General features: G+C 44.8%; 1 protein-coding gene across 3 annotated transcripts in view; it reads right to left on the bottom strand.

The window, feature by feature from the left end:
• The window catches only part of LOC122486728 (synuclein alpha interacting protein), a 161,612-nt gene that overhangs the window by 10,390 nt on the left and 124,913 nt on the right, over positions 1 to 26,309 (bottom strand). For 2 of the 3 annotated variants that reach the window (XM_043586244.1, XM_043586235.1), the window contains exons 6-11: positions 23,207 to 23,320; positions 15,500 to 15,625; positions 10,449 to 10,618; positions 4,971 to 5,063; positions 3,357 to 4,425; positions 2,000 to 2,070 (exon numbers count right to left, since the gene is read on the bottom strand). In XM_043586244.1, coding sequence (XP_043442179.1) covers positions 2,000 to 2,070; positions 3,357 to 4,425; positions 4,971 to 5,063; positions 10,449 to 10,618; positions 15,500 to 15,625; positions 23,207 to 23,320 — 1,643 coding nt within the window. The remainder of the gene's footprint in view (positions 1 to 1,999; positions 2,071 to 3,356; positions 4,426 to 4,970; positions 5,064 to 10,448; positions 10,619 to 15,499; positions 15,626 to 23,206; positions 23,321 to 26,309) is intronic. The other variant, XM_043586251.1, reaches the window with a different exon arrangement.

Here is a 26,309-nt window from a genome sequence, read left to right as displayed (position 1 = left end):
CATATGCAAGCGGGGGAGGGGTAGATAGAGAGGGAGAGAGAAGATCTGAGGCAGGCTCTGTGCTGACAGAGAGCCCGATGCGGGGCTTGAACTCACAGATTGTGAGATCATGACTGGAGCCAAAATCAAGAGTCAGACACATAACAGGGGCGCCTGGGTGGCACAGTCGGTTAAGCGTCCGACTTCAGCCAGGTCACGATCTCGCGGTCCGTGAGTTCGAGCCCCGCGTCGGGCTCTGGGCCGATGGCTCGGAGCCTGGAGCCTGTTTCCGATTCTGTGTCTCCCTCTCTCTCTGCCCCTCCCCCGTTCATGCTCTGTCTCTCTCTGTCCCAAAAATAAATAAACGTTGAAAAAAAAATTTAAAAAAAAAGAGTCAGACACATAACCAACTGAGCCACCCAGGCGTTTTTATAATTATAGTATAGAAAACAGCTCAGCTTTGCTCCTTTGCTTGTGAAAAGACAGGATGAAATATTTCTGGCAGGATGGTTCTACTGTGATACCAACTGTCTTGTTTCCGGGCACTGGAGGAACCTGTAAGAGAGGAGAGATGTTCTCCTTCTCTCTCCCAAGAGTTTGCCAAGTCTTTGTGCTGCCTTTCCTGAGGGTATCATTGGTGACTTCTGTTTAATGACAAAAGCAGAATTTTCCAGGCACCAGAAGACACACTGGACATCATATGGGACTGAGAAGGGTATAGGAGTGGGGAAGATGGGTTGAGAGGAAAAGAAAAAAAGCCAGTAAGCAATGGGTTCTCAGCACTGGCCACGATTCCCTGCTCCATTGTGGACAGAAGCAGCCCAGACTCAGGCAACATACGAGTCTGACCCAAACTGAATGGTGGTGACCAGTTAATACCCAAGCTCCAAGGTGCTTCCTTCAATACGCTGACTTAGTGACACCCCTAGGGGCACTCCCTGAAATGATGGGGATTTACCTTTCTTCCAGCCTGATTACATTTGATTTAAAGGGGGGGGAACGACATTTCTTGCACCTTGGTACTCTGACCTGAAATTTACCCTCACAACAACAAACACACCCCTATTCGTGTGTGTTTATCATTATACGTAGAAACAGGCATACATTCGCCAAAACATTGTGGAGGGTTTGGGAAGGGTGCTGGAGGAGGTGCCATTGTGTTCCTTTAATTTAAGTCATTAAATTAAATTAAGTTTGAGTGATTTACAAGCGATAGTCTTCCTTCTGATGAATTTGGGGGTTACTTCCGAGAGAAGCCAGTCACAGGGCACTGGTTACATGCACTCACCCTGGACCACTCTCCTTTTCCATTTCCTGCTTTGTCAGGAAGTGGTGCGCATTCCCTCGGGAGGAAATAAAGTCCTGATGCAGAAGGACTTGGCCCAGGGAAGTGCCTGAGCCGCCGGGGACCTTCGGACATGATCCTTTTAGGTGCACAGCCCATGCACTTTGGACCGTAAACATTTTGTTTGAGAAAGACCCCTGTGTCACTGGTGGGCTCACAGACTGGCTCACTGATGGGTGCGGCGGTTCCGAGTGTTAAGCTAGCGCAATCTCAGAATGGCAGGGCCCTGTTTCTCCCAAGCACGGTGATGACGCTTTCAGCCTGAGGATCAGCGATGAAACCAAACCTCACTACTGCTTCGCAGTGCTGATTCTGATCAGAGATGGGCTCATTCCACCCGTGACAGGAAGTTTAATTTCTAGACTCACTTGGTACTTGACTCCATTAAAACAAAGCCTGAAAGCCAAAGTCAACTGGGAGACACAGGGCGTCTGTAAGCTGAGTAGATTCCTCCGCTCTCTGCCGCTGGATCAAAGCCCCTCCAATAGGGCACTGTTTCCCTTCCTAAGGCCCATCTTATAAGACTGGCTGCTTCTACTTGCGGGGGGAAAGGTGGCATTTTCTTCTTCCTTTCGGCTCCTGCTAAGGGTGCTCTGGTACCGTAATTTACAAGGTCATGCAACTGAAAGCAAAGGCGTGGCCCTGCTGCGCAAGGCACCCGCTAGCACCACGTACCGTGCACGGTTACGCAGAGGCTCTTCGGTCAGCGTGTTAGAGGAAAGGGTGACGCAGCTGCCGTACATCTCCTAGAGAGGTGCAATCAGACATCATCTGAAAACATGCAACGAGCTCGGCACATGCACGCGTCTCGATAAACAGGAAGCATGCAGGAGGCAGATTAGTGGACGCAAGCTTCATACATACTTCGAGGGGCACGGGGAGCTGGTGGGATCCTTCTCTTACTCCTGAGTGACAGAACCCATTAAGTTACTCGGGAAAGTCTTATTTGAGCAAGGTAAGTTTGGGCATACGAAGCCCAAAAGGACTGGGCTTCGGGGCAGGGGTGTGACTTTTCTCGCGGAAATATACATGTGAGGAAGTCCTTTGCAACAAAGGCAACTGACGTTGGAAATCAACGTATAGCTAAAATCGGTGTTCAATTAATTAGATACTAACTGAAACTCGATTTTAGTATTGCAAAAGGAATCTGGACAGTTCTTCAACTGCACTGTAATGGAATTTTACCATATGGCAAATTATCAATTATGCAGGCTGTGACTCTCTAGATCGCAGGATGGATATTCTAGGTCCTTCTACCCCTCAGCATTTTGCATTTTGGCTACTGTACCATTTTTTGGATGGCATGGCATGTGCAGAGCATACAGGACACATCGCCTACAGCCTACAAAGACATTCATATCTCCCATTCACCAGTTTTAAACCACAGATTATAGTCCCCGGTTTTCTAGTAAATGCAATTATAAGATATAGTTCCCGCCACACTCTGCCGTCCCTTATGTACTGCCAAGTGCTTCAGACTGCTATGGCAGCCTGATCAACACGCAGGGGCGAGTATCAAAAAACGCCAACGTGGAGGTCCCTGTGGTGTATTCATTTCAAAGGTCATTCCAAAGTGGAGTAGTTAAGTCTTTGGAAATAGAGTTTCTATTTATGCGCTCTTTAATGGGGCTTGAGGATAAACTATCCGGTCAGATGAGGAGAACAAACTCTTCCTGAGGCAGAATCTGTGCCAAGGAAGGGCCTGATTTCACATCGATTGCAGAAATGCCTTCCAGTTTAGGACTCCTAACACTCAAGGATGAAACTATTTTGGGAAACTGGGGGACCAGAGTATAACCTCCTGTGATTTCTTTCATCTTTCTCTTTCAGCATATTTTCCAAGGAAGAGCAAAGCGTATATACTTTAATATGACATATCTCCTTAAAGAACACATGGACTTAGCTGCCCATGCATCCCTTTGGAATTTTCTGGGGATTCCCTCAAGGTGGCAAAGGTCAGCAATCTGTAGTGTTAGGAACAGCACAGTGAATTCACAGGCAAGAAATGGGATATTCTCCAAAAGGCACTCACCGCCTTATTCTTTCCTTTGCTAGCAGAGCTCACGGGACTTCTCTTGGCATCTGTTGTCTTCCTTCCAAGTGAGGTTAACGGCAGTGTGGAGGTCTTCAGCTGGTTGGCTGCCTGGTAATTGTTATTATTGTTCTGGTTGCCACTGAGCGTCTCCATGATAGACCGGAAGGTTCCAAAAGGCCTTTTCAGTTGATCCCCCGATTCGCTACCCGTAGAGGTCCTCTGGGGGGTCCTGCCCTTATCTCTGTCCTTCTCCCCAGTGGGCTCGAGGCTAGCTTGCTCCATCTGGACCACGGGCTCCTCAAAGGTAACTCGGAGTTTTAAGTTCTGAGATGTCCGGCGCTTGGAAGACGGAGACTTGAGGGCACTCTTGGGGCTCATGGCCACTTTCTGGGTGGCGGTGCTGTCAGGGCTGGGCTGAGTAGGGTCTCCGGAGGGCTGGCTTGGGGGAGTGGTCCCTGAGGTGGGACACTGGGATTCCAAGTCGGGTTCGCTGCTCTCGGAGGTGGGAGATGGGCTATGGCCGTCTAGAGATTTGGAGGCTTTGATACCAAAAGGAAACCTGCGTCCTGATGCCAACGTGTGTTTCTTGATCATCAGGTGCAGGCTTTCTGCGCTGTCCACACTCTCCACACTTCCCACGATGGGCTGCGGTCTGGGCCTGTCGGCCTTCCTCACGGGTGTGCTCTTGGGGTCCTCAGAGGTGTTGGAATCGGTGTCGGACTCACTCAGGGACCGCTGCATCAGCTGCCTCAGCCGAGCCAACTTCAGCTCCCTCTTGTCTGCAGGGATCTTCTTTGAGTTTCTAGAAGAAGCCTGAGCATCCTGGAATTCCAAGGACAGCTTTTCCTGGGTGCAGACACTCTCTGAGATATCCTTCCCCAGTAACTGGCGGAGGATTTTGTCAGAATCTTCATCTTTTGCTTTGGCCCTGGCCCGGCTGGATGCCGCCAGGCTTCCGAGCACCTGAATCCCCTCTTGGACCCCGGTTTTGCTCTTGGCTACAGACTCATCATCCGCATCTGGAGATTTCCACTGGGACCTTCTGGAAGCGGGGGAGGATGGCGAACTGAAAGATGATGAAGAACATATGAGGTGATCTCCTATCACTGATTGCCTCCACTGCCACTAACGACTTACAGATCGACAGGACTGGAATAAGAAAAATCACTTAATGTCTGTGCTCATCAATCTCCAAATAACTCCAGAGTGGTAACCATGACCACAGTGTAGTGGGCCTCCTACCTAACGCTATGACGAGAGATCTGTCTACTGTTTTACTGTTTACACATCAATGTTGTGCCAACTGCATTCATTATTCTCATCTTCACCAACCTTATACACCTACGTATCCTTATTCCCATTTCACAGGTGAAGAAATGAAGGAATCTGACTGTGACTTTTCTGTAGTCAGAGAATGAAGAAATGGCAGAACCAGAGATGAAGCCGGGTCTTCTGACATCAGGTCCAGGGCGTTTTCCCCCTGTAACGTCTCATATTTACTCCTCTTTATAAACATAAAATATGTTCTGTTTTTGTCTTCTTAAAGTCCAAAAGAAGGCTCAGAGACTAAAGACACCTAAGAACTCTAACCATTAATGTTCCTGGTATTACCTGGGTGAGGAAAGGAGGGACTTGCCCTCTGATTTCTGGGCTTCTAGAAGTTGTTGGAGCTGGTTCTGCAGTGTGACACGTTCCATTGTCTGTCTGGGAAAAGTGAAGCGAGACACATAAGCTCTCTGATACATGGCCACTACTATAAGTGAGTAGGTATAAATTTTGTCATGATAATTTGCAATAAATTGCAATAAATCCCAAAGCCTTACAAATACGCATGTCCTTCGTCCTTACCGTGCAGAAATCTTCGAAGGACACAGTCAATTACCCAAAAGGATGCTTATTATTCACATTAGCAAGAAACTCTAAGTAGCCTAAATGCTCATCAATAAGACTCAGTGAATAATTTAGTTGCTTCCATAGAGGCAGCTATTAAAAATGATGATCTATTCCAGTAGCCATGACATAGAAAAAGTTTCCCTCGTATATGTATAAAGTAGATACATATAGATATAGAAATACATATACATATATATACATACATATATTAAGTAAAAAAGGAAGTTATAAAAATAGTGGGTGTAGTATAATTTTTTTTATATTTTAAGAAACATAAAAGAATATAAATATAAATATAAATTTCTTTATATGAGAGAAATATAAAAGAAACATTTTTAAGAAATCCCTCTCTGTATATAAAATATATATTACTTATAACATATATGCTTATATCATATATGGATTATTTACTCTTTCCACATTGTTTAAATCTTTACTTATAACATATATGCTTATATCATACTTATATGTATTATTTACTCTTTCCACACTGTTTAAATCTTTAAAGTAATTGTATTAATGCAGTGATCAGAAAAGAGCAGAATAAGAGCAACAAAAGCAGACTATTTCCACAGGGGGTAAAAACAATGAAATAACTTAGCATTTTCTTACATAAAGGGAAACCTGGTATGGCAACGCTCAATTTATTCTGGACATAAAAGCAGATGTACTTTAAATGGTATCAGAACGTGCTTTAAATTTAAGAAAAATCAGTTAAACGCCGCAGGTGACGGAAATGAACATCTGTTTAGAAAACATAATTAGAGAACTTGAAAAAAGTAAATCCAACTGATTCTGACTTTAGAAGAATAAGCAGTATTTACTGAACTCTTTATTCGTTTTATGACCACCCGCCACCCCCCAAGGATGGCCATCAGATTCTAATCCCTGGAAGGTGAGAATATACGTTATCTTATGCGGCAAAATAGAATTAAGGTTGTTATTGGCTGACAGGAAACCAGGGAGGCTATCTTAGGTTATTATTATTGGTTATGCCATCCAACCACATGTCTTTAACAGTGAGGAGGAGGAAGATGAGGTCAGATGCACTCAGTGTGAGGACTCCATCTGTGAGTGCTGGCTCTGAAGAGGAAGGAAGGGGCCAGGAGCCAAGGAATGCAGCGGCCTCTAGGTGCTGGCGGTGACCCTCAGCTGACAGCCAGCAAAAGAAGGGAACCTTGGTCCTACGACCACAAGGAACTGATTCTGCAAGCGGACTCTCATTCTAGAGCCTCCAGAAAGCAACATAGCCTGCAGACAACTCAATTTTAATCTGGAGACCCATTCCGGGTTTCAGACCTACAGAGTTGCAAGATGAATTTGTGTTGTTTTAAGCCACTAGGTGTGTGCTGATTTCTTATAGGAGTAGAAAATGAATATAGGTAGCATCAAAAATGGTAGACTCTCTCATGGGCCAGGGTGTGGAACCAGATGAATGAATTACAAGTGTTCTTATGACGACATCCAGACTTTAGATACAGGCTTGAGGAAGCCTAGCGTTCTCCTTGCTGAGTGTCACCGCACATACTCAACAACCACTGGCCACCTAAACCTAGTTCTGTGAGATCAGACCACGAGGATACCCTGCCATCTCCCCAAGTACTCTGTTTTTCAGACATGGTCAGTTTTAGTCCTAACATTTCATCCCTAAGAAATGAAAAGTCTGTGATCTCAGTTTATCTCACTCGTTCTGTGACTCACCTACTGAAAATTTAATTGTCTAAAGAAGGAGACAGCAGGGGTGCCTGGGTGGCTCAGTTGGTTAAGCATCCGACTTCAGCTTGGGTCATGATCTCAGGGTTTGTGAGATCATTTTAACTTGATTCCTTCTATAAAGACCCCATTTCCAAACAGGCATACATTCTGAGGTACTAGAGGTTAGGACTTCAATTTATCTTTTATTTTTAGGACAGGACATAATTCAACCAGGGAGACCTAGGCTTGTACATGAGGACTTCTAACAGAGCTGAAGGTTGCCATTTAAATGTTTTTTTTTAATTTTGTATTTACTTGTTTTGAGAGAGAGAGAGAGAGAGAGAGAGATAAAAAGACAGCAGGGGAGGGGAAGAGAGAGAGGGAGACAGAACCCAAGCAGGTTCCACGCCGTCAGCACAGGGCCCGCTGTGGGCCTTGAACTCATGGACCATGAGCTCATGACCTGAGCCAAAATCAAGAGTCGGACACTTAACTGACTGAGCCACCCAGACACCCCTGGAGGTTGCCATTTTTAAATAGTAATTATCTTTATAATGATAAAGAGTTAGTAAAGTTATTCTAGTAGGAAAAGGCATTCAGCACTGTCTCTCACTCAAAATTTTGGACTAGAAAAACTCTTATTTTTCAACCCTCCTTTTTCACCTTTCTGTGTTGTTGGTGCCCTGGAGCTTGAAGGGTATAGGGTGCTGTGGCTAGACTAAGTGGACTTCCCTTTTCACTTCTAGTTTCACCCATCTCACTGAGGAACATGGTAAGTAAAAGACCAGGGTCTACAACATAACTTCTCATATTTTATCTTGTCACTGGCCTAACGATAACTGTCTACAGCATTCAGCTTTGGAAACAGCAGAAGAGCTGTTATCTATTAGCATACATGTGTATTTTATCCTAGGCCCATCAACAGGGAAGGCAGCCAAGACCCTGACCTTGAACTGCTCACCAATAAAACGGCTATTATAGCTCATGAAAAGCTCACAACTCCACGGTATAGAGACTGAGGACCGTGTTTTTTGGTCTTTCTGAGTATGAATCTTTAGAAAAAAAAATTCTACTGGATTATTTGAAAGCTCCTCTGAATGGCGCCCGCCCCCCCCCCCCCCATACTCTACTGGGGGGCAGGGATATTGCTACAATATTTCTGGAAGGATATTAGGCAGCATCTATCCACATTTAAAATTTTTTTTTCAACGTTTATTTATTTTTGGGACAGAGAGAGACAGAGCATGAACAGGGGAGGGGCAGAGAGAGAGGGAGACACAGAATCGGAAGCAGGCTTCAGGCTCTGAGCCATCAACCCAGAGCCCGACACGGGGCTCGAACTCACGGACCGCGAGATCGTGACCTGGCTGAAGTCGGACGCTTAACCGACTGCGCCACCCAGGCGCCCCTATCCACATTTTAAATACTTAGGCCCTGTGTTCTAGCAATTGCCTTTCTAGGAGCTTAGCTTTAGAAATACCTACACATGTACCTAAAGACATGTGTACAAGGATGTTCGCTATGGAAATGTAACTTACTGAGTTGTGAGTTTGTGGGCATTTTCCCCTCAGTTGCAAGAAGTTCTTAAAGTTCACTTTGCTCCCTCCCCCTGGGGAGATTTGTGTAACTGGGCAGAGGATACTTGGAGGGAACCCCTTTAATGTTTAATTTTGCTTTATTCTTCCCATTATAATTTTTATTTTATTTCTTTTTAAAATTTACTTATTTAGGGGCACCTGGGTGGCTCAGTTGGCTAAGCGTCTGGCTCTTGATTTCAGCTCAGGTCATCTCACAGTTTGTAACAAAATCCCGAGTCAGGCTCTGCGCTGATGGCAGGGAGCCTGCCTGGGATTCCCTCTCTCCCTCTCTCTCTGCCCCTCCCCTGCTCATGCTCTTTTTTTTTTCCTCTCTCAAAATACATAAAAGAAACGTTTTTTTTAATCTTTAAAATTTACTTATTTCTGGGGCGCCTGGGTGGCTCAGTTGGTTGGGTGGCCAACTTCGGCTCAGGTCATGATCTCGCAGTCCGTGAGTTCGAGCCCCACGTCGGGCTCTGTGCTGACAGCTCAGAGCCTGGAGCCTGTTTCGGATTCTGTGTCTCCCTCTCTCTGACCCTCCCCCATTCATCCTTTGTCTCTCTCTGTCTCAAAAATAAATAAACGTTAAAAAAAAAATTAAAATTTACTTATTTCAATTCAACTTCACTTACATACTGTGTAACAATGCCTTCAGGAATAGAACCCAGGGATTCATCACTTACATATAATACAATACCCAGCGCTCATCCCAACAAACATCCTCAATTTTTAAGTCCTGTTTCCAGTGAAAACCTAACTGGGTTTTCATTAAAGAGGGCATTCTAGTAGGGAGGTTAGGAGGGCACAGAGAGACCTGGCCTCTGAGACAAGAGCAGGGGAAGTAGGGAGACCAAGGTTTTGGCAAGCTTAGAGAAGAGCTGGAGGGTCCGGGGATGTACCAGACTGTGGCCTGGTTACACCTGTAATCAGGTAAGGCCTGCCATCCACCATAGATCTCTTTTCAACTGGGAAAAAGAAGGTTTTTAAAAATAATTTAAAACCCTTCGTATTTTGCTTCTAACATTTAATTTTTAGGGTTCATCCTCCTAATCTGTCAACATGACTCTGAATGCTGATTCCGATTTTTAGTGATTCCCTCCCCAGTACGGTAACTGTCATTCGGCTGGTGTTTCCCAAAGTCTGACCTTAATCCTCTAAAGTGCTGTCGGCACCTTGATCTTCATCCTGCTAGAGACCTACCTGACAGCTTCTCCACTGTTCCCCTCTCTTCACGCTTATCCTGACAACCTTCCACAAATGGTTCCTGACGTCTAGGTAAGCAGTGGGTAGCCGTTAAATAATCTTGGCGAGAACAGAACTCACTCCGTCTAGACCAAGAAGCTTTTAAGTAACATCACGCTGACCGAACACTCTTCTGCGTTCTGAAGAGTCACGAATCGTCTGCTTAATTTTTCTAATAAATTTACTGGTGATGGTTGCCAGATAATCTGTCTGTAATTCCTCAAATATACATTTTTCTTTTGCAAAGCTGGGAAATGGGTCTATCTCTAGTTTTTTGCTTTTTTTGTTTTTTGTTTTTCTCTCTCAGGCACTTAATGATTTCCTAGCACGTAAAGGACAGGAGTCTGGGGACACTGCCTGTGTGTTCTTTCTATGGCCGCTAAGAAGTTGGCCCCGGAGATACGCACGCAGAGAGAGCCCGTCTGTCATCCCACACACCTTACGTTCCCTGCTTAGGAAGTTTGCTCTGCACTGGTTGTTTAAACGTCAATTTGCCTCTGGTACCTGCGGCACGGGTGCTGGCCGGGAAGACCTGGGACAGAAGAAGAAAAGCCGAGAGAGGAAGGCTAGGAATTCCCTGTTCAACCAGCATGAGACTGCTACAACCAAAGCACCTGGCTCAAACCTAAGCGAAGTGATGACAAGCCAGTCTCGGTAGTCACGGCAAGAATGGGTCACTTACTCCTTCAGCTGCTTGGTCAGCTTCACCACCTGAGAGGCCAGCGACATGCAGGTCTCCACCACCACCAGGTACCGGGAGCACAGGGTGTGCCCGTGGCGCTCGGCGCTCTGGGAGGGCTTCTCCCCGGCGTGGTTGTGCATGGTGACATTTGCTCCGTATTCAACCAATGTCTGTCAGAAAATGCAAAGGCACGTGTCATTCCAAGACCTCCCCTGCAGCATTTTTGTTTTTTCATAGGACTGTAACAGAAAGGCGAATGGAACTTTTCCTGTTAGTCCCAAACCAGTTACAGGAGCCCAGAGCAGGCTGGGGTAGCAGGCGAGGGGGGACCATGACACGCAAAAGAGAGGTTCTGGCGAGGTTGCAGGAGCTGCTATCACTTTCCCCAGAGCCTACAAAAGTGCAGCAGAGCCAATGTCATTGAGAGCTCTCAATGACATTGAGAGCCAACGTCACTGCTTCGGATCCCACCGAGCCTCCAAGGAGCTGTAAGGGGCGGGCCTGATTCTGTCCCCAGGAGGCTGCCTCCTGAGCAGGGAGAGGCAGTGGTGAGCTGCTCTGTCCCTTTCAGTGTGTGGGCCCATAAAGTTGGGGATGCGAGGGGTGCCTGGGTGGCTCGGTTATGATCTCGTGGTCCGGTCTGTGAGTTCGAGCCCCGCATCGGGCTCTGTGCTGACAGCTCAGAGCCTGGAGCCTGCTTCGGATTCTGTGTCTCCCTCTCTCTCTGCCTCTGCCCCGTTCATGCTCTGTCTCTCTCGCTCTCAAAAATAAATACAATTTTTTTTTTTTAAGGAGTTGGGGATGCGTGTAAAGAGGACAGAGTGGAATTTTGTTTACCTGTTCCTATTTGCTTGGGAAGCAGGCGTGATCTGTGGCTGAGCCGACCGCAGCAGAAAGAAAAAGAACTCGAGAAAAATGATCTGGAGGGGCTGTGAAGCAACCCACACTCCCACCACGTGTTGGGCAAGAACATGACCCATCAATTGAACAGACGTTACAGAAGGGGGCTTGCGGTGAGCTGGCTATCATGCCACTTAGAGAAGGAGAGGGTTCTCCAGCAGCAAGAGCAGGGAGGTGTTACACAGGCAAAGGGAAGTGTATGGGGGACAAGGATGTGATGCTAGGGCCAGATGTCTCCCGTCAGGTATCAGTGGAGAGGCTCCAGAGAGGCCTCACCCACCAAGCCCAGCAGAGGGTCAGCATCTGAAGGCTGCCACAGAGGACCTTAGTGGCCAACCACAGTGAGCCAAAGAAGCAACGACAGCTTTCAGGGAGAGTGCCATGACCTCTGACGTTAAGCAAAGAGTCAGTTGACTTTTCTCTCCTATCTCTTCCTTGTCTCCAACCCTGAGCCCAGAAGAGAGAGGAGAATAGGAATAGGGGGAAGGGATAGGAGACGGGTGTACAAAGCCAATCATGCCTCTGTCTTCTGGCCAAGTCCCTTGAACCCTGAGTCTAATCTGGGTTGGAGAGCAGAATACTTTGAATCAGAAGACTGAGATTTTAAAAGGCAAAAGATTTATGCGATCTGAAGAGAAACCAGAGTATAGAAGATTGAGATTTTAAACTGGTTTGGAGCAATGTTACGTCGCAAGCAAGCAGAAAGTTATGGAACCCGGCCAAGGTCATCATTAGTAAAGAAGAGAGGCTTGATGGGCCATGGTTGACACCAGTAATTAAAAAAAAAAAAAAATCAGGGTGCCTGGGTGGCTCCATCGGGTGAGTGTCTGACTCCTGAATTCGGCTCAGGTCATGATGTCACGGGTTCATGAGACCCAGCGTCGCATCGGGCTCTGTGCTGACAACGCAGATCCTGCTTGGGATTCTCTCCCCCTGCCGTCTGTCCCCCACCCCTTCTCGCAAATAAATAAACTTTTTCTTAAAATTTTTTTAACGTTTGTTTATTTTTGAGAGAGAGAGAGAGAGAGAGAGAGAGAGAGAGAGAGAGAGACAGAGCACAAAGAGGAGGGGGAGACATAGAATCCGAAGCAGGCTCCAGGCTCTGAGCTGTTAGCACAGAGCCCGATGCAGGGTTTGAACTCACAAACCATGAGATCATGACCTGAGCCAGTCGGTCACTCAACAGACTGAGCCACCCGGGCACCCCGCAAATAAATAAACCTTAAAAAAAAAATCAAACTTTTTTTCTATTTATACTGTGGTGACATTAGAAAAGCTGTACCATCAGTATTAGTCAACTGCCACAATCTGACATAGTCTTTGACACTATCAAGAAGAAATGTATCTCTGGATTTATATGAGTCAAAGGTACTATTGCTTCCAAAAGAAACACCTGTGATTTTTAAAAAAATTTTTAACATTTATTTATTTTTGAGAGAGAGACAGAGAGAGAGAGAGAGAGACAGACAGACAGACAGAGAGAGGCTGAGCACAAGTTGGGGGGGGGTGGGGAAGGAGAGAGAGACACACACACAGAATCCGAAGCAGGCTCCAGGCTCCGAGCTGTCAGCACAGAACTCCATGCGGGGCTCGAACCCATGAACCATGAGATCATGACCTTTGCCGAAATTGGACACTTGACCAACTGAGCCACCCAGGCGCCCCGAAATACCTGTGGTTTTCAAATTCCTAGATGGCTTACACTAAGGGGTCATGAGGAACTTTGGAGCCTCCTGGTTTAACGGTTCGGAGCCTCCTGGTCACTCACCACGAAAGGCTGATGTGCCCCGAAGCCACTGCCGCCAGCCTGACAGAAGTGGCAGGCAGATCACCTCGGCCCTGAGCTCCTGCAGCCCTCCCAGGGCATCCCTGTAAACACCTGCTGTTACCACTCCCTTGACCCCCAGCCTCTGGCCTCTGCAGTTTTCCATACTCAGTCTCCACCTCACCTCAAAAGGGCCCTTGCGATCGCCCCCGACCCCGGCCTACCCTCAGTCTCTCTGTATCTTTTTTTTCCCCCCTTTTAAATCTCACACCCAGTGGACAGACCCGCTTCCAAGATTATCCAAGTTTCCACAGCCACGGTATCTAGTGCCAAAAACATCATTTGTGTTAAGTGGAGAGATGTATGGCCTAAAAGCACAGACAGCCTCTGTTCACATATAAAAGAAAAATAACCAAGATCCCAAACAGAATTAGTGATATCAGCTGGTTTTCTTTGGCTGTCGGTCACTTATTAGCTGATGAAAGAAGTTCAAGATGATTAAATATTTGAGGGTTTTGTTAAATGGAAAAATTGAAGGTTTTGGTTTTTATTCAATTATTGTTTTCCTCCACAAAAAAGTCCTGCTACAGTCCTTTCATCTTCCAGAGATCCTGGGAGTAATTTAAATTTTTCTCTTTGCTCTCATTTCTTATCACTGCTTTTGCAGTGTGGCACCTTAAATGAGAAGATGCACACTTTGCCAACATTAGTGGGGAAACTTCCACACACTCAGAATACTTCCTTTCAACATTGCTCTCCAAAGAGCGGACGCTCCAGAAAGTGTTGTGCTGTGACCTCTGCCTTTTGCTTTTATGAACCTCTTGCCTTTCACACTGACAGCTTTTCCAGATCGTCTCCTGTCATTTCCAGAGTAGAGTCCCTTCTACCTTCATAAGCGACTGGTTCTCAATGCCCGAATTTTCTCTCTCTCTCTCTCTCTCTCTAATTTATGTATGTATATATGTATGTATTTATTTATTCATTTAGAGAGAGAAAGGGGTAGGGGCAGAGAGAGACGGGGGCAGAAGATCTGCAGGGGGCCCCATGCTGACAGCAGAGAGCCCGATGTGGGACTCTAACTCATGAGCTCTGAGATCGTGACCTGAGCCCAAGTCAGACACTTTACAGACTGAGCCACCCAGGCACTCCATCAGATTTTGTCTTTTGGTGACAACCTGCCCTGCACACAGTAGGACATCAATAAGTTCCTGTTAAATCAGCACATTGAGTTGCAATAAAAGAAACAACGTGTAATAAGGTAAAAAAAAAAAAAAAAAAAAAAAAAAAAAAGACCGGGGCTTCCTTAGAGCTGTTCTACGCGCCGAGCTTATTCTGAATGTTGTGAACTCATTGTGAACTTTCTTTAATCACAGCCTTCAGTCATATGCTGCCAGTCAGGAGGGAGCTTTCTTACATTTCAAGAAGATGTGGTAACACATCCAAAGATGCTGGGTCATTGTCCACGATATGAATGGGGTGAATGGTCTGACTCTGGTAATTACGCCTTCATACATCAAATTCCCGGCCAAATTCAAACTTTGTTTCCAATGCAAAGCCTCTCCTTCCCTCACAGGGTCACCCCCCTTTCTCGTTGGTTACTGTCTCTCTTTGCTTTGTCACTCAGGGCCTTAGCATTTTTTAAGAAAAGGGGTTTATCTGGTTTTACATGCACACATGCCCCAAACTTCTGAGGACCCTCACTGGGCTTTCAGCCATGTGTTATTACAATGGCGGCACTGGGTTTGGCTCAGGTTCCTGCAACAGAGCGTTCGGCTGAGGGGAAGATTCCGACTCCTCTTCTTGTGGGAACTCTAGGTGCTCTAAGCAGCCCTCCTGGATCCTCTCTCAGGTGGCTGGGGGGCAGGGAGAAGAGCCTCCTCACCTCTCCAGTGGCTCTGCTCCCCAGCCTTTGTACACCTTTGCACACATAGACCATAATACTTGTGAGGCATGTAGGGCTACATGGATGAGGCCTCCTGAGGCTGTTGGGTAGAGTGGCTGGCCAACCAAGACCCTGCCTGGCCTGCCTGAGGGCTGAGGGAAGCAATGGCCCTCCGGAGGCCTCCCTGTAATCAATTCTGGGCCTTTCTGACGGCATTTGAGCAGCTCAGTCCTGCCCCAGAGCAAGGGGGCAAACCACAGCCCTCTGACTCTAGTCCCTTTCGACAGCCTTCAACACTCAAGGAGAAACTTCTAGCACTCTTTAAGCCAACATTTGTGTGGATTTCTGGAAATACAACTATATCTACTTAATTCCTTATTATCGACTATAATGGAAAAAGCTGACTTCACTCACATATTTCTTCCAGTAAACAAAACGTCAGTTTTTTTTGTTTCATTCCTTGATAAACTCATTTCTCTCTTCAAAGCAGCAGAGCCTGCGTACCTGTATGCACCCGAGGTAGCCATGCTGTGAGGCTACGTGGACGGCACTGTTGCCATCTTGGTCCACTTCATCCAGTGAGATGCCCTGTTCTTGCATAAACTGAAGAAGCCAAAGAAGAATTTTTTCCTATAAACACACAGACAGTTGCAATTAATGGAATATCATGTCATAAGTCTAAAGTAAAACACAGAGGCAAGCAAAACTTCTAACTTGGGAAGCTTACATACCACCAGGTTGACCCTATCAGCAGAAAATACCCATTCATTGTGAACTGAAAATCCATGCTTCTCTCTGACTCAAGTCAACGTAAGAGGAACGCTCAGAGACTCTTAAGAGCAGGAAGTTATGTCCGAAACGTTCTTGTCACACTGACATCCACTAGAGATGGAAAACTGATTTGTAGAAATTTGAGTACCTCCTCAAAGTCACACACCTAGACAGATCCAAAGTGAGGGCCAAAATCGAAGTCTTTTGATGCCAAGGCAATGTCCGTGTTATTTTGTTACACCGTCTTTAGGGTTCAAGAATATTATAAAACCTCAGACACTGAGATAAGCAACTTATCCTTTGAAGTTGATAATGCTTCAACCATGCCTTCCTAATCCCAGACCTCTTGCAATCAACAGGCTGTCAGAGAGAGGCAACAGCTTAAGTTGCTTAAGCAGAAGAACCTCACCAAAATAAAACCAGGACCTTTTGGATTTTTCTGACCAAATGTTGGTGGGGTTTTAAAGGTAAAGGTTTCCCTTATTCTGCGTTATTCACCCAATGTCTGAGCACAACCTTTCAAGAGCAAAGACACAGAGTGCTCAGTGTGTTGCCAAAATCCGTTTGCATTTTACCCACTGGGTCTTTTGTGGTATTTTCATGTTATCTTTGGCCTCAGGAGAAAGCAGGGGGATGGGATTTCACTGTTTTAAAATAGAAGAATTAAATACAATGTTAAAAAAAATAAGAGAGTGGTAAAAACAACAACGTGAAGTTTAGTGAGTGGAATTTGACATTTAAAAAGATGATCATGTGTTTGAAATAGCCTTGAACCTCTCCTTAGCCTTCCAAAGGATTTTTTTTTTTTTCCCAGTTACTTGCTCGGACTGGTCATGAACTTTTATACTTTTCTGGATTAAATTTGCCTTCACCTTCTGAACATGCCAACTAATCTGCTAAAGGAATGTTGGATAAAAACAGCCAACCCCTTCAGGGCTTCGCCCTTCACGGGGGAAGCAGGGCACTGTTTATGAAGGCATTGGTGACATCAGGGACAGAATGAATATTCCCACCACACTCTTCCCATGTGAGCAAGCAGAGAGAAAGACCCCTAAAGAGCAAGAAGAGAAAAATGTAATGAATGCCTATAAACTACCAAGAGGGCACCCAGGGAAAGCAGGGTGTCAGCGGCAAAAGCAGACAGACATTGTAGAACATCAAACCCCGAACATCCCTGGAAAATGAGGTGGAGAAGGAAGGCCCTGGAGGCCAGGCTGGGAGCTACAATCCGGATAAGGGAAGACTAAAGTGCTTGTCCTCTTTTTCCGAGGCAAACGTGGATGGGGGTTTGGGGCTGATATTTGGATCAGAGCAGGTGATGCTTCAAAGGCACAAGGTAGAACAATTTTATTTTTCCTAACGAGGAAGGGGTATTACTTTTATTTGGAGCCAGATGATTCTGCCATGTGATCTTGGGAGACCTGAGTGAGTGGACATATCTCAGGTTAACAAACATAACCAACTGGTTTGAAGTCAATGGATAAGACATGGAAACATTAAGAGGGCAGGCTGTCGTGATTCGACTGGTGAAAAAGACGGCCCTGTCTCATCTCGGTGGGTCATTCTCAGGTATGCAGTGACCTGGTTTGCTCTATGATATTCAATCATGGGATGTTAAAATGGCAGAGTGGGAGAGATTTTAGGAGTCATCCCATTCGAACACCCTTGTTTTACCAATCAGAAAGCCAAAGAAGACAAGTATATATTCTCTGATACTCTAGCAGCTCCCTTCTTTAGCAAGTAAAGTTCAGGGGAACGCAAGATAGTCAGAAATATCCTATACGTACCTTCTCGTCAGGCACATTTTCATATTTTTCAGACTCAATTAATAGCATAGTGGAGAAGTCTATTCTTCTATTAATGATAGGGTTGTAGAAAATGGGAGACAGCATTTCATATGACTAGACATTTTCCCCTGTAAAAATAGGGAGAAGAATCTGGACACCTCGACTTTGCAGGGGCTTGAAAATCTGGGCAGACAGGCCACGGTCTGTATAAGGCAAGAGCTGCCTTGGCTCCTGATGGTCTTTCAAGTCAGGTTCAATCCACATTGTTCGATAACCTGCCTTCTTTTCTTCTGATGCCATGGATAACTCCTCCTTATAATTACATTCCAATTCAAGACACAAGACTTATATAAAGGAAAAACCATTATTCTACTGTTCAGAACAAGGCAGGTCTTTGCCCAGCACCTCAGATTTCAGTTTTGTGTTCGGTAGTGGGCAATTTACTTTAATAAGAAGCTACATAATCAGCCTGTTGTTTGATAAACTTCATGAAAACAAAAGGTCTTGAATTCCCGGGTTTCGGTAAAAGCATGGTCAGCATCCAGTCTCAGAGAAAATGCCGTTTTCTGCTCTGATTCGGGAGAACATGCCAGCAGAAATCGATGGGACTATAACGTAAAGAGTGACTTACTCGACCAATATCTAGCAAGGAGAAAAAATACAGCTATTTTCTCCCACTGAGAAGGGCCTTATGAGATACATGCGTATTAAATATACCTATGCAGTGATGGCTACCTCTCTTCTTAGACATTTAGCGCTCTCTTTCTGTGCACGCCTGCGTGTGTGTTGTGTGTTGTGTGTGTCAGGGAGATGTTTAAAAAATGTCATTTCTGATTTTCATTTTGCTGTAATTCACTGCTTTCAGAGAACATCCAGTGAGGTCGTATAGATCGAGAGGCCCTTCTGTATTATTTCCATTCTACAGAATGCCTCTCCAACTTAACATTCTACCCAGCTGCCCACACACTCATCTAGATGTTCGGTTTTTATCTATTGACTGAAAACTTCCTTCATGTCCTGGTTTCCTCTTCTGGGGATTTTCTGCTCTTTTGGTAATCTGTTTTATTGGGGCGTTTTGTGTGTTGTTAAAGGCAATGCAAGTCGTTTCATGGGGCAATTAAGACACGTAATTTATGAGATCTGCTGGACAAAGTCTAATAAAAAAATGTCACTGCAAAGCGTTCCACAGGTCTCTTGTTGGCCTCAATCAGTAAAGTGTCTACAGTTTTCATTATGACTGTAAGTTCCAAAGGAGGCACCTTCTTCTGCAATCAGAGATCATCGAATCTAATATACTATCAAAGGTAGAATTCAGTCTGGTTTTTGAGATGTTAAAATGTAAAAACATGGCCAGCCACAATTTCAGGGTGTCATACATTGTAAGATAAATGCAGAATCCAGAGACGGTAAAATGTGAACAAAAAGTGTATCCAAGAACTTGTTAAAAAGGTTAAGGCCTAAATCATTCATTGTCAAGTTTCCCTTATGTTTTACTTATGGTGAAATAAATCAATTGAACAATATTGAGATCAATAAAACAGGAAATTGGAAGATACCCAATAATCCTAAGAAGCAACATTTATCTAATGTCTACTATGTGTCAGCAACGGGCAGTGTTCATGCGGCTTTTTGCCCCCTGGCAAATAAACCACTTTTATCTCCATGTTAGAGATGAACAAACTGAGGTCCAGAGAGATCTTTTCTATTTAAAAATAATAATAAACGTCTCCAAGACCCCTGAGCTAGTAAATGGCAGGGCTAGGATTTAAGATCAGACACGGAGCCACTGTTCTCCAGGCCTCTGCTGTCTACTCAGTATGAGTATCCGCAGCCACTCACTGACCCATGACCCCTGAATCCGTAATGGACACACTCATTTTGCACGCTTGGGTCACAGAAAGCACAATTAACAGCCCATCAGTCTGTGGGTTTATGGAGCTCTGTGTTGCTTACGCTGTTTCAAAGATCAGTCCCTGGAGAGCGGATGGGTGCTTCGGCTAATCAGACATTTTTCTATTTTGCTTTTGTCTGCAATCTCAGTACTTTGCGTGTTGTTTTCTTATTTCTATCCGGTGACAGTGAAACAATCAAGTCCACAGAATATTTTGCTTTTTTAAAGTCGATCGTGGAAAAACAATCGCACGTAGCCTCTTGCCTGCATGCCTATTGCTGTAGGAATTGCTGTTCTGTTCCTTTTTTTCAAAACTTGTCCCTGATCATTCTATCCCTTTGTTTTTTGTTTTGTTTTGTTTTGTTTTGATCTGTGTCAGGGCCAACATTTCAAACGCCGAATGCGGGGTGCCTGGGTAGCTCAGTTGGTTAAGCATCCTGTTCTTGGTTTCGGCTCAGGTCATGATCTCATGGTTCGTGGGTTCAAGCCCTGTGTCAGGCTGCGAGCTGACGGTGTGGAGCCTGCTTGGGATTCTCTGTCTCCCTCTCTCTGCCCCTCCCCTGCTCTCTCTCTCTCTCTCAAAATAAATAAATAAACACAGAAAATAAAATGCAGAATGCACCCAGTGTAGACAAAGGTGCTCTTGGTACACGCTGAGTGCTATGAGGGAGGTTGTTTTCATAGCAGGATGTCCTTACCAAAAGTGACAGGGGGGACTCAGAAACACAACGGTCACAAGGAACACAGAACCCACTGAACCAATGACAGGTGCAGAATGTGTGGAAGCCCCCAAACTGCTGAGGGCACGACAGCTTTGCTGGGAGCGTGGGCCAGACCCTCAGAGCGTTCGTGGTGAAATAAAACAGCGCCCGTGACACAGGGTAGCTTTGACTTGAGACAGTTCTGTCTCTACTGTTTGGCCAGCAACAACTCTCTCCAGGGACAGCAAAGCAGGCCGACTGGAGGACATCCCTGCTTTTTCCGGGAGTTTCCCTGCAGTTTTCACCTCCGTGCTCCCTGTGGCTAGCGCTGCTCTGTACGATCAGGCAATGGAATAATTGCACCCTCTGAGACTTCATGTGTCAAGAGGAGGAAAATCAATTCTTATCACCCCAAGATCTATCACTCCAGGAGACCGCTAAAATCTGCCGGCTGCCCTGCGGTACCGGAGTCTTTAAGGTAATTTTTGCGAGAAAAAGGACACAAATTGGGAGTCACGTAGAGCCCCTTCTTTGAGAATCTATATGAGGGGCAGAGGGCAACTAAAATAAACCAAGGGAGGAATTTTCCTCTGTTCTATTCTTTCCAGCAGTATTTACTGAAGAAACAAAAGCAGAGCACACTCAAGTGCCTGCCTGATGCAGAAAAACCTGCATGTGCTGAATCCATTAGAAAAATGTTCAATAACAGTCTTCCTTGTGAAAATATTAGCCTTGTAGTGGTTCCAAGTTCAGCATCTCCACAGGTTACATGTTACATAAGTGCCTGTGGCGGATGCGGGATGGCTGGGCAGAGGAGGACTCGTGGTTCTAAAGGGCCTCGATGCCTTCCACTTGGGGAGGAGTGCTCTCCGAAAGGCTCTGCTGGGCTGCCCTGCTCAGAGCCGTACTCTGGGTCATTAAAAAGGCCTCTCAGCTTGAAATAACAGTCTGAAGACTGATACTAGCGTGAGGCAAATGTCTGACGTGGCTCTTCTGCGAGGTCCCCGATTTCCGTATTTTCCTCTAGTCCAGTCCAGTAGGCCACAGCATCACCCAACCAGTCCCAGAAAGGACATGTGCGCTTCTTTGGTTCTGACGGCTTCACGATTACAAGAAACCCACTGTGAGAGGCGAACAGAGAAGCTGGCACACATAAGCAGCATTTCCCGACACAAAGAATGCCAGGGGCCCAATTATTTACTTAGAGTCTCAGAACAGCAATGCAATCCCTTCCTCCTTTTCTTTGGCAAGCTCTACCAAAAGCACAGGTAGCCTTTCTACGGGGATGGAAAATTCCTTGCTAGGCTTTAGATAAGCCAATGAAATCAGGAACACGAAACGATTATTCAGACGGTTTGGGAATAAATTACATTCAGTTTTATACTGAAAATGATTTAGGAAGATCATCGGTGATTACACTCTTTTGGTCATTCGAAAATTCGATTCTCCCCTTTGCCAGTACAAGCCAGAAAAGGGCATCCTCAGCAATTGCTTAGGAACTGTTATGGTTGTTTGTGGAATACTGTGACTGGGGCTCGCCAGGACAGGACACTGAGAAAATGGAGTAATTCTTTCAAAGACAGTAGCTTTGACAAATTGTCAGTGTTCTTTCTGCTCTTTTCTTCATGTCGTAAATTTAGTACCAGGTACTGACTTCGATGACCTGTGTATCACCACGTGTTGTTAGACGGAATTGTAAGAAAGTCTTCCTCAGGTCAATGCCGCTGGGAACGGGCTATAGGAATTGCCTACACAGGCAGATGCAAAACAGAATCTGGTCCTGAAATCAGAGGGCCTGAGCTGAGGTGCACTCTTTGCTTACTAGGCACTGGAACAAGACAAGTGTAAGCCACTTAACTTTCTTCCTTGACTCTCACCTCCAGAATGGGTACAGACAACAGGATCCAACAGGGTTATTTTAAAGAATAAGCGAGATATAATGTACACAAACTCCAAAGGCTTGGTGCCTGGCACAGAGAGTGAACATTACATATTAACATATACATATATGTTGTATATGTGTGTCACATACATGTTATACATATGTCATATTTATATATATGGGATACATACATACAAACACACACTCATACATACATATTTGTGTACAATTTATATTCACTGAAGTTACCATGGTACAACATAAACTATCACCTAACATGGACTCGCACTAAAGAAAGACTGCAGTCATATTCTCCAAGGGTATTTTTTGAACTTGAGATTGTCATGCTCGGAAAAGCTTAATCTCTTGTTGACAATACCACAATTTACTGCCACCGGGATGGTTCATGAAGCCAAAGGGGATATGGTTATAGGCATGAGAAGCAATTTTCTTTGCCACAGACAAATATGATTAAATCTATTTTAATACAGTGCTGACTTTATTTATTTTTTTAAGGCTGAGATTGGCACTCTGTGGTTCCAATTTTTTAGAAAATATAATTTATACTTACTCCTCTCAAAGGGAGTTACTGATGATTTTTGTACTCCACACCCTGGATTGTGATCTGTGTACATCAACTACTCATACTGGGATTTCCTAAGGTAGAAACTGGTTGTAAGTGCGACTGATCTAGTTAGTGTGTTTGCTCATCTTATTGATTTCCTTGATTGATATCTGACTGAAGATTTTCCTTTTAATGTTGGGTACGAGAAAATGTATCATTTTCCCTTTTGACGAAAGTTAAATGCATTTGTTGTAGGAAATTTGGAAAATACTGAAAAATACAAAAAAGATAAAAGCCACTTGTAATTCCGCCTTGAGTGGTAACAGCTGTGAACATGTTGTGACACAGCTTGTTTTCTAATCTTATTATTTACGTCTCTTCCTTTCTCTAGAATTCAAAGTTGGTACCAAATTACAGGAATGGTTTTATAGCATACGTTTCAATATTTTATAATGAATGTTTTTTCCCATAAAATTCCATCATATGTATGTAGCTTCATTATTTATCCAATATCTTATTATGGAATATTTAGGTTGTTTAAAACATGTTTGTCATTTAAAAATATTACAATGAAGCGACTGCTTATAAATCTGATTATTAAAAATTCCTCATACCTGACCAAAGCAACCTGCGTAATGAATGAGGCTTGGAAAATCCTTAGAACAACTCAGTTCGGCAATGGCCTCAGTTTCACTCACCATCCAACGTACACACTCCAACTGACCGTTCTAGATTGACAAAAAGAAGAAAGAAATTCAAAGTAATTCAGGTTTGAAAAATACCTCATAGGGGCACCTGGGTGGCTCAGTCAGTTGGATGTCTGACTCCTGATTTTGGCTCCGATCATGATGTTACAGTTTGTGGGATCTGGCCCTGTGTCAGGCTCTGGTGGTGGCAGCTCAGAGCCTGCTTGGGATTCTCTCTCTCCCTCACTCTGTGTGTCTGTCTCTTTGCCCCTTCCCTGTTTGCTTGCACAGGTTCTCTCTCTCTCTGCCTCTCTCTCTCCTGAAAATAAAGAAAATAAGCTAAAAAAAAAAAAAAAAAAAAAGCCGCACAGGGCGCCTGCATAGCTCACTTGGTTAAGTGTCCAACTCTTGATTTTGACTCAGGACATGACCTCACACATCAGGTTCGAGCCCCACATCGGGTTCTGTGTTCACAGCACAGAGCCTGCTTGGGCTTCTCTCTCTGTCAACCTCTTTCTCTGTCTCTCCCCTGCTTATGTTCACTCTCTCTCTCTCTCTCTCTCTCTCTCTCAAAAACTAAACAAAACAAAACCTCACAGACAGTAATTTTGCCGAGGGAAAAAAATCACATGAATTTTGGTTCTTGTATTTGGCTTAATTTATTTGCAGTATAAGCATATCATGTATTATACTTCTGATCTGTGGTTCTGACTCAAAATCAGTTGGGGAATTTTTACGTAAATGCAGTTTCATAAACTTAATCAGTTGGTTTAAATCACTGTATTGAGGTATTCAATACTATAATACTATAAAACATACCCTACCGTGTTTTAAGCATGTGGTTTGATGAATTTCAACAGATACATACTCTCTTGTAACTACTGCTCCAATCAAGATATAGAACATCTCCAGCGCCCCCTTCCCCCCAGTCTCTAGGACTCCAGGGTCTCAGGTCCTCACCTTTGCCCCAGGCAACCACTGATAGGATTTTTATTTTATTATGAGCATTCATGCCTCTGAGAGTCCACTGTGCTGCTGCTTGTATGAAAAGTTTGTTCTTTTTTACTGCTGCCAAGTATTCCATTGTGTGAATATACCAATATCCGTTTATTCATTAACTCTGAGAATAGGCTTTAACCCTTGAGAATTTGAAATGGCAGGATTCCAAAAGAAAGAAAAAAAATAATCCTATTATACTGGCTCCAATGCTACCTGCACTGAAGGCTCTGGGGACTCCGTCCCCAAAGCGCACTGGCTTTTTCCTCCAGTGCTGAGATCCCAAACTGTGCAAACCAGGAAGGCAGCCGTGACATGTATAAGCTAGTCACGAGCATCCAGACTTTGGAATGGATTTAAATCCTGAATCCACTACTTAGTTACAAGACCTCCAACAAGTTGCTTCCCCTCTCTGATAGTCCGTTTTCTCCTCTGTGAAATGGCAGGGATAGTAGTAATGACCTCATACAGTTACTGGGAGCAGCAGATGAGACAGAACATGTAAGAGTCCTTGGCACACAACACTTATTACCTCTTACTAGCAGCATGCTCTTTTAGATCCTCTATAACACCAGCGAGACGTTCAGCCGCCTTCCCGGTTTGCCCAGGGTGGGGCCTCAGACCAGGAGAAAAGAGCCACCGCGTCATGGAGGGTGGGAAGCGTATTCTAAACATAAGATGGAGGAGGTAATCTGCTCATTATTCATCTACACCTGTTTGCATATTGGAATTTCAAGTAGTCAACTCACAACTATTCGCAGGCAGAGACCATTCTTCCCCTGGGGGAACCTAGCAGGGCCAGGTGTGGGCCGAGTAGCTTCCAGGTGCCCCCACTGATCTGTCTCCTCCTTCTGCTGCCCTCCTTGCTGCCAGAGGAGGTTGGTCTGTATGGGCCACCTCCCTTGCCCCCAGATTTGGCTGATGGAGAGTGGTAGTGGGACACCACGAAAAGAGAGGGAGTTTGAGGTCCCGTCTGTTCCTAGCTTCCCCAACCCCTATGGGGTTGCCATTGGCTGCTGAGTCCCTCTACCAGTCAAAGGTCAAAAATCAGCCAGTTCCTTCCTTCAGCCCTGTCTTGCTGGCACCCCCGGCTCTCAGATGGTAACAGTGCTCTGCTCTTAGTCCAGGACACTGCACTTTTCTTCTTGGGCTCCCTATACCCCACCCATCATCCTTTCGTGTATGGATCCTTCATTGCAGATGTTTTTCAAACCGCACGCTTTGAGCAAGCCAACTGTGCCCTACCAGGATGAATCAACACCCAACAAGCCACTGACACCATGCGTTGCATTCCGTTCCTTCTGAATGGACAAAGGAAGGAGAATAGTGGCGAGCATCTGCTAGGCAAGACCGTTCAGAGCAAGCAGCACGTACGCAGAACACGGGAGTATATGGCAACATTTCTGACTTTAACGATTTGAGTCTTGTCTCTTTTTGTCTTAGTCTAACTAAAAGCTTACTCATTTTTGAAAAAATCCTTTCATGGAACTAGAATTGGTTTTGTTGACTTTCTATGTTGTTTTCTTTTTTCCCCTGTTGTCTGTTGCATTTATTTCTGCTTGAATTTTCAAATTTCTTCTGCTTGCTTTAAATGTAGCTTTCTTTTCTTTTTTTTAAGTTTCCTAAGAAGATTAAGCTGTTAGCTTTCTTTTTCTTTCTCTTTCTTTCTTTCTTTCTTTCTTTCTTTCTTTCTTTCTTTCTTTCTTTCTAAATAATTTTTTTGAGAGGGGAGAGGGGTGACAGAGGAAGACCAAGAATCTGAAGCAGGCTCCACGGCCAGCACAGAGCCCAAAAGGAACTTGACCTCATGACTCCAAGATCATGACCTGAGCCTAAATCAAGAGTGGGGTGCTTCACCAACTGAGCCACCCAGGCGCCCCTAAGCTTACTTTAGATCATTTTCCTTTTCTTTTTTTTAATTCTGGCATTTACAATTATACATTTCATCCTCAGCATTGCTTTTACTACATCCTTAAATGATAATATATTGCATGTGCATTCACCACCAAATATTTTCCAGGGTCTCTTATAATTT

The sequence above is a fragment of the Prionailurus bengalensis genome, chromosome A1 (genome assembly GCF_016509475.1).
Source record: "Prionailurus bengalensis isolate Pbe53 chromosome A1, Fcat_Pben_1.1_paternal_pri, whole genome shotgun sequence".
Taxonomy (NCBI): domain Eukaryota; kingdom Metazoa; phylum Chordata; class Mammalia; order Carnivora; family Felidae; genus Prionailurus; species Prionailurus bengalensis.
This window is presented reverse-complemented; position numbering and strand designations above follow the sequence as displayed.